Source organism: Psammomys obesus, unplaced genomic scaffold (assembly GCF_907164565.1).
Source record: "Psammomys obesus unplaced genomic scaffold, mPsaObe1.curated_primary_1811, whole genome shotgun sequence".
NCBI lineage: Eukaryota > Metazoa > Chordata > Mammalia > Rodentia > Muridae > Psammomys > Psammomys obesus.
The window spans coordinates 780,045-788,065 of NW_026596079.1; the positions used below are offsets into that span (position 1 = coordinate 780,045).

General features: G+C 59.1%; 1 protein-coding gene across 1 annotated transcript in view; it reads left to right on the forward strand.

Moving 5' to 3' along the window:
• The first annotated feature begins 5,252 nt into the window (after window positions 1-5,252).
• Window positions 5,253-8,021, forward strand: part of Scrt1 (scratch family transcriptional repressor 1) — a 3,670-nt gene continuing 901 nt past the window's right edge. The window contains exons 1-2 of the mRNA XM_055626644.1: window positions 5,253-5,713; window positions 7,658-8,003. Coding sequence (XP_055482619.1) covers window positions 5,599-5,713; window positions 7,658-8,003 — 461 coding nt within the window. The 5' untranslated portion in view covers window positions 5,253-5,598. The remainder of the gene's footprint in view (window positions 5,714-7,657; window positions 8,004-8,021) is intronic.

Consider the following 8,021-nt stretch of genomic DNA (forward strand, 5'->3'; position numbering starts at 1 on the left):
TGGCATGGGCATGGTGGCAAACATCTTAAATGAGGCAGGAGGAGCTCTGTGAGTCCAAAGCCAGCCTGGTCCACATATGAACAGCCAGGACTACATAGAAAGACACTGTCTCAAATAAATTAATAAATAATAGCAATGATAAATATCATTAAACAACAAATGTCTTCAACTGCAGATCCATCTCTTCAGCATTTTAAGTTTTTGCAGTACTGAGGATTGAACCTGGGCCCTTGCTCTACATTCTAGACAAGAGCTCTATCACTGGGCTAGAGAGATGGCTCAGCAGTAAAGAGCACATATTGCTCTTACAAAGAACATGAATTCAATTCCCAGTACCTATGCTGGGCAGCTCACAAGCACTTGTAACTTCAGCTCCAGAAGGATTTATCTCTGGTCTCTGCAGACAGACAGACAGACACACTGTTTTTTGTTTTTTTTTTTTTGGGGGGGGGGGCTCTACTACTAAACTACATTCCCCAGCCCTCCATCTGTCTGTCTGTCTGTCTGTCTACAGGTTCTCCCTGTGTAGCCCTAGCTGGCTTGGAACTTGCTATGTAGACCAGCGTGGTGTCAAATTCAGAGATCTACCTGCCTTTGCCTCTCTAGTGCTGGGATTAAAGGCGTGTGATACCGATTAGCTAAATTGGTATTTTTTTTTTTGGGGGGGGGAATCCTAATAAGTTATTGTGTACTAATTACCTGTTAGCCTCTTTGGGGTGTAAGTATCTTTGGTCTATAAAAGTTCATTCTTAGTGGTGGTGCATGCCTTTAAATCTCAGCACTTGGGATCTCTGTGAGTTCAAGGCCAGTCTGGTTAACAAAATGAGTTCCAGGAGAGCCAGGGCTGTTACACGGGGAAACCCTTTTTCAAAAAACAAAACCAACCCAAAGAAGACAAAAAGCAAAAAATTCACTCACATCTGTTACTTTTCATAGAACACTAGACTGATGTTATATGTAATATTTACTACTTTGATATTTGTTCTTTGTGTGTGTATTCATGTGCAAGTGATCATGTGTGCAGGTGTGTATATATAGGTACATGTTATGACCAGAGGACATCCTCTGGTGTTTTACTTCAGAAATATTATTATTATTATTATTATTATTATTATTATTTTTTTTTTTTTTACAAAAGGTCTCTCATTGGCCAGGACTCACCAAGTAGGTTAGGAGGACTGACCAATGAGCTTCAGCGATCTGCCTGGCTCTTACTTTCCCAGTGCTGGGATTATGAGCACATGCCACCGTGTCTGGCTTTTTCCTACGGGATGAAGGCCTTGAACTCAGGCCCTTGTACTTTGCTTATTTTTCATGGATACAGCTATGGTTGTGTTGTGATCCAGACTCTCTTTTAGTTTCCCTCTGTAACGCTCGGGTTTTGTTATTGTTTGGATGTAAAGTATTCCTCCAAAAGGCTCACATAATAAAGGCCTGACTACCAAAGCAGCGAGGGTCAGAGGTGGGGCATTTGGAAACTGATTACCAGGCCTCATTGATCCATTATGGAATCAGATTATGGCAGTATTAGAAAGTGGGAGCAATTGGTAGGTGGGGCCTAGTTGGAGGAAAGAGTACCCGGGTTGTGATTTATCACCTCCTGCATCCCTTTCTGCTCCCTGGCTGCTGGGAACTGAGTAACTTTGCTCTGCTAGGCCTTTCTCTCATGGTGTTCTGTCTAAACAGGGCCCAGAAACAAGACAAACCAGGGGTTGAAACCTCTAAAGCTATGACTTAAAAACAAACATTTCCTTCCTCCTTATGAGATCAGTTACAGTGGCGAAGTAACATACCCTCCAATGTTTCTGCCTCAGGGAGGACCAAGTCTGGTTTACCCTTTAAGCCTTTTGAAGTAGACCCTTCCCTCGGCCTTCAGTCTGTCACCAGTGAGCTCGGGATCCATAACTTCCCATTGCGCTACCCACTAACCCAGCAGTCCTTTATGGAGGCTACCGTTTCTCTCACCACAGATGCCCCTAGCTTTGAAGTAGGGTACCTTGTTCCTTACTGAATTTGCAAAGCCCTGTTTTATCCTCTGCCAGGACTCCTAGCTCAGACATGTCGTTAGCTATAATGGCCAGCCCCCACCCATCACTGTGGCTGAATTAAATAGTCTCAAGGGCTAGCCTCCATTTCCCTACCACCACAGCCTTGACCACCTCCACCCAGTCACCACAGAAGCTGTCCCTTCCAGTTATTTCCATCCAACGTCCCATTCTCTGTCAATCACCTGTCTCAGCCCAGCAGAAGGGGTTGGACCCTCCAGGGAGGCTGCCCACTGATTCCCTGTGTGGACAGAGTAGTGGCAACAAAATCACAAGGGCCTGGGCACATCGGTGGGTTGCTGGCAACGCAGCAATGGGAATACCACCCCTTAAACCTTTCTGTAAGATGGGCCCTAGGCAGAGCTGTGGGTGGTAACAACAGAAGCAGAGGAAGACATTCATAGAGCAGACATTCATAGAAAAGATAAGGGCAGAGTAAGCTGGATCAGAGTAGCGAGAGAGCTCCACAAGTAGGTTTTGTGGGAGTTGACAGAAGGGCATTGTCGTAGGGCCTGCAGGTACCCACTGGTTGAGGCCTGACCTGGTCTTCTCAGGCTGCAACTCTCAACGGAAGAGACTAAATTGGGCCTTGGGTAAAGGAGCCTACAACTTGTCGAAATGAGTGGTCAATCTCTCCGGCTGGACCAAGGGTCTGGGGAAAGTCTAGATGTGAAAATGGGGGTAGGGAGTCAGGGTTACAAGCAGGCCCTTCGGAAAGCCCAAGCAATTGCACCTGGGACCCATGTGCACTGTGTACCTGCGCTGGTGGGGACTGATGGCAATGGTTTGGACCCAGCTGCCCCTTCTAGCTGCGCCCCCCTCCCCGACCCCCGCCAGAGCCAGAGCCAGGCCTGCCTATTCGAACGGTTCCCTCCGAATTGCCTGGCCCTGAGACCCAGGCCCACATGTGTCCAGGCATAGTCTCTTTCATCAAGGGGGTTAGGAGCCAAAGGAGCGGGGAGATGGACAAAGAGGGGGCAGAGATATGTACAGAACGTGAGATTGTATGAAAAGGTGGAGAAAAGAGGGCTGAGCACAGCGCGACAGAAGAATGGGAAAGACTGGAAGGGCCAAGGACCACAATTAAGAGAGAAGGGACCGGAGGGGCAAAGTATGGGGACAAGAAATAGACAGGATGACTGAGACTGTGAGGGGACCTGGAGGAAATGAGAGGATAGAATCGGGGACGGGGACAATGTCCAACGGAGCAAACGGAGGGGTGGTGGTGGTTTAGGATCGAGCCTGCCAGAGCCCCGAGGGTCCGTCTGGTAATTAGACCTTGTTCCAGATGAACCCCCCACTCCCGTCCGGCAATCAAAATGCTAATTGGCCTGCCGCCTCCGGCTGCGCCTCAGCCGTTCCCCTCTGGGAAGGAGCCGGGACTAGCGGTGTGGCTGGCGGGGAACCCTCGCCCCCCACCCCCTACTGCGAGCTTCGCCGGCTGCTGCTCAGCGATAAGGGGGAGGCCGCACTCGCCCTGCCCCTCGGGAGCGCCTGCCACGCAAGATGAATGTCCCGCCGCCGAGGAGCCGGGCCCGCTAGCATGAAGCAGGCCAAGTGGTCTCCACGCTCAGTGTGGGGCAAGGAGCTCACACCCACCGTGGCCGGACGCGAGGCAGCGGATGCAGGTCGCGGCAGCCCAGCAGGCGGCAGGAGAAAGGGAGCTGAGCTCAGCGCTGCTGCGCCGCCCTGCCGGGCCAGTCCGGGGAAGGTCACCACGCCGCCGCAGTCCCCGCTGGCCGCTCCGCGACCCTGGTCGCCAGCCCGAGCAGACCGCGCGGGGAGACCTCGGCTCAGAGACCCCCCAACGCGAGGAGAGGGCGGCGGAGGGACAATGGCGGCGCCTGGCCCTAATTGGGGACATATGCACCCGCGCGCGCGGCCATTGTGAGGCCCCCAACCCCCCAGTGCCCCGCCATTGGCCATTGGGCTTGACGTCATGGGGGCTGCAAACTCCGGGCGGGCGGCCACAGGAAGGGTTATCCGCCTGGTTGCAAGCCGCCTGGGGAAACTGCAGATGCGCGGAAGGGCGGAAACCACCAATGGAGCGGAATTTCTGGAACAGGGGCACGGCAGCCCCTCTCACCATGCACACTCATGCCACGGTGCCGGACATCCGTCCCGAGGGAGAGGTGGGGGCAGAGAGGTCCCTCCAGCGGGCACAGGGTCAGCCGAGGTGACAGAGTGGCAGGAGGCACTGCGGCACAGGGCGCACACAGGCTTCCACACTGCGATTTTTTTCGCTGCCTCAGCATTCGCTTCTTGGGTCTCCCGCCTCTCCCCGCCTCCTCACATCCCGCGCCTAAGCCTACAGACTTTATAGGAGGGAGCGCAGGCTCGGCTGGGGTCCGCTCGCGTTCCCCCTAAAAGAACCAGAGTCTGGGGTGCGGAGAGGGCCGGGCCCATTCCCACCTTGCCCCACGCGGCCGACTCCGCCACCGAGTGTCAGGTCGCCATTCCCCGAGCCGCACCGGGGAACTCCGCACAAGTCTAGGCGAGGCATCCCCGGGACCCCTCCCAGGAGACCCTGGCCCGACCCAGCCCGGCGCAGCCATTTCCGCCGGCCTTTCTCCCCTCCCCGCCCACCCCCTCCCCCAGCGCTTGGCTTTAAAAGCCAGAGGCTGCGCTCGGCGGTAGGCAGAAGAGGCTTGCGGGCTCAGGAGGCCTGCCCCGGAGCTGTCCGAGAGCGGAGCCCCGCCCCCGGACCCCCGTCCCTCCCTCTCGCCTTCCCTTTCTCGGCCCGCCCTCCCCGAGCACCCCTCCCCCTGAGGACCCCCGCCCGCCGCCCGCCGCCGCCGCCGCCGCCGCCGCCCGCTCCGACTGCAGAACAATAAAGCCAGCCTCCCAGAGACCCCCGCCGAGGACCCCCGCCCGGCGACCAAGCCCGGGTGGCCCGCCCCTCTCCGCCAGCGCCAGCTGAGCGCGTCCGGGCGCTGGCCGCGGTGCTGCCCTAGCCAGCGCTGGCCGCGGTGCTGAAGCTGCTGCTGCTGCTGCTGCTGCTGCTGCTGCTGCTCCTGTCGCTGCTCCTGTCGTGTTCTCTTGGCCCCGCGCTGCCGCCCCCGGGGGCATGGGGCGCCGCTGACTGAGCCTCCGCCGCCGCGGCGGGGGGGGGAGGGGAAGGGGGCCGTGGGGCCGGGCCAGCCCTGCACCCATTCGCAGCCTCCGGGCCCGGGACGGAGCCGCTCCCCCCCTCTCCGCCCCCCCCAAGCCTCCTCCCCCGCCTGTCCAGGGGCGGCACTGCGGGCTGGGAAGCCGGGACCAGAGGAGGGAAGGAAGGAAGGAAGGAAGGAAGGAAAGAAGAGAAAAGAAGAGAAGAGGAGGAAGGAAGGAAGGAAGGAAGGAGAGAGAGAAAGAGAAAGGAGGGATCCGGAGGGGAAGAAGAGACGCAGGGCAGAAAGAAGAGAGGACCACACTCGCCCAGCAGCATCCACAGGCCAGACTGGGGACAGGGCTGCTCCCACCGCTCCTCGGATGGTGACGGGGCCTCGCCGCGGACGCAGTCCCCCCGAGCCCCGGCTCTGCAGGCCCTCACTGCCGGAGCCCCGCAGGAATCATGCCCAGGTCCTTCCTGGTTAAGAAGGTCAAACTTGACACATTCTCTTCGGCAGACCTCGACAGCTCCTACGGGCGCGCCCGCAGCGATCTCGGAGTGCGACTGCAAGATAAAGGTGCGCTCTGGACTGCAGCTGGGGCCGGGCCCAGGGCTCTGCAGGAAGGGGTGGGTGGCCAGAGTGTGGGGGTGGAGGGGCCGGGTAGGAGGGGGTGTAGATCCAACGGGGGCAGCCTGAAGCTGGAACGGAGAATGAAGGCTGAGGAGAGGGGAGCGGAGAGTAAGGCCAGGCAGCTTCCAAGACTGGGCAGAGAGTGGGTGCGGGAGAGGTAGGAAAGAGGGATCAGGAACAGGAAGCGCTAAAGGCGCACACACACAGAGACTTGTGCTGAGACAGACACGGCTGCACGGACACCTGCTAACGTACCAGGACCCAGTTAAATGGGCACATGCAAACCCACACCCAAAAATCTGGATCTGTTTCACTTCTCTTTGGCTGTACCTTCAAAGCCTCTTGCTAGGGCTAGCTAGGGAATGCTGGGAGCTCTAGGGAGTAGGCACGGGGTCGGGCAGGGCCACCCACCTGTCAGGGCCTAGGAACCAGAAGATGCAACAGCAGTGTCTCCCCTGGCCTCAGGATTAGGGAGGAAGAGGTGAGCAGGGAAAGCCAAGGTACTGGAGTCAGGGGAGGCTCTTTGTGTAAGGATGGCCAAGTTCAAGGACAACTGTTAGCATGCAGGCAAGGAGGACAGGAGTGCCAGCAGTGTGGGGTGGCAAAGCAAGTGTGACCTGCAAGAACATAAGCCTGTGTGGGCCCATGTGACTGCGTGTGGCCATGTGACTTTGTGCGTTTGTGTGTGACCCCGTGTGTGTGTGTGTGTGTGCCTGCCTGTGTGCCACTACATGAGACCACGTGACTCTGAGGCCGCTGTGCACCATGTGACCGAGAGTGTGTCTGGATGACTGCATATGTGACCGTGCATGTGTGGGCGTTGAGTTCCAGCGCCAGGGTCAGGGTACAGCCTTTCCTGTGAGATGGCACTAGGCCCGATGGCTGCTTGAGAGCCCGAGCGTAGCCCTGAGAGAGTCAAAGCCTGCATTGTGAAGGGTATGCCTTCGTGATTCTGAGATCGTGAGAGCCACCTTGTGCCTTCGGAGCATCTGCAGTTGCTGGCACTAACGTCCACCTGCAGCTTGTCTCTCTGCTGAGGTGTCCCCTAGTGGATGCCCTGGCGGCCTGCCTAGTCCCCTGTTGGAGGCTGGAGAAGCTCTCCAGAAGGGTTGGGGCACGGGGAGAGAAGAAGAATGCGGAACAGAGTAGGACCCAGGATCGCAGAGAGTGGGTAGAGAGGTATGGTGCGTGGTGAGTTCTAGCTGCGAGGGTAGGGCTCGAATCCTGCGAGGGGTTAGAGAGGTGGAAGGCGAGGGAGCGCTGGTGATGGCCAGCGATGCTGGCTAGGTGGAAGTCGCTGGGCTTTCGTCGGCACACCTAGGGAACAAGAGGGACAGCTCCGGGTCCGGAAGCAGATTCTGGAGGCTTGAAAAAAAGGCCCCGGGGATCCCGAAGAGGCAGAACCGTCGGGGTCTCTGGGCTTGAGGCCCTGGCTTTGTGCGCGGCGGGTCTGCAGTGTGTTGCATAATCAGGGAAAAACTGCTGAAGTGGGGAGAACCCGAGGGGGAGGGGGAGGGGGAGGAGGGAGAGAGCAGCGCCGCCCCTCCCCCCTGACCTTGAGGCTCGCTGAAGGGGGGCAGCCGCGCCCGAAGATGCATCTCTCTCCTCCCCGCGCGGGGGCGGGGCGCTTGGGCGGCGGGGGAGGAGCCCCGCCAGGGCCCTGTCTCATCCTCCGCTGTCTCTCTTCTCTCCCCCCCCTTCCCCTCCCCACGCTCTCCATCCTCTCTGCCCCGTGGTCCCTGGCCCCTTCTCCTTTGTCCCAATCCCCGTGCGCCCTCCCCTCGGACCCCGCCGCGTCTCCTCGGTCTCCCGCCGCCCGCTTTGCGTGTGCCTGCCTCGCCCGCTGCTCCGCTCCCCTCCCGCTGTCTGTCTGTCCGCCTCCGCCCTCAGGATACCTCAGTGACTACGTGGGGCCTGCGTCGGTCTACGATGGCGACGCCGAGGCGGCGCTGCTCAAAGGGCCATCCCCGGAGCCTATGTACGCTGCGGCCGTGCGCGGAGAGCTGGGTCCCGCGGCCTCCGGCTCGGCGCCTCCGCCCACCCCGCGGCCGGAGCTGGCGACCGCCGCCGGCGGCTACATCAACGGCGACGCGGCGGTCAGCGAGGGCTACGCGGCCGACGCCTTCTTCATCACCGACGGCCGTTCTCGCCGCAAGGCCGCCAACGCCAACGCGGCCGCGGCCCCCTCCACGGCCTCGGGGGCGGCCCCCGACGGCGACGCCGGAGGCGGGGGCGGGCCGGGGAGGGGGCAGAT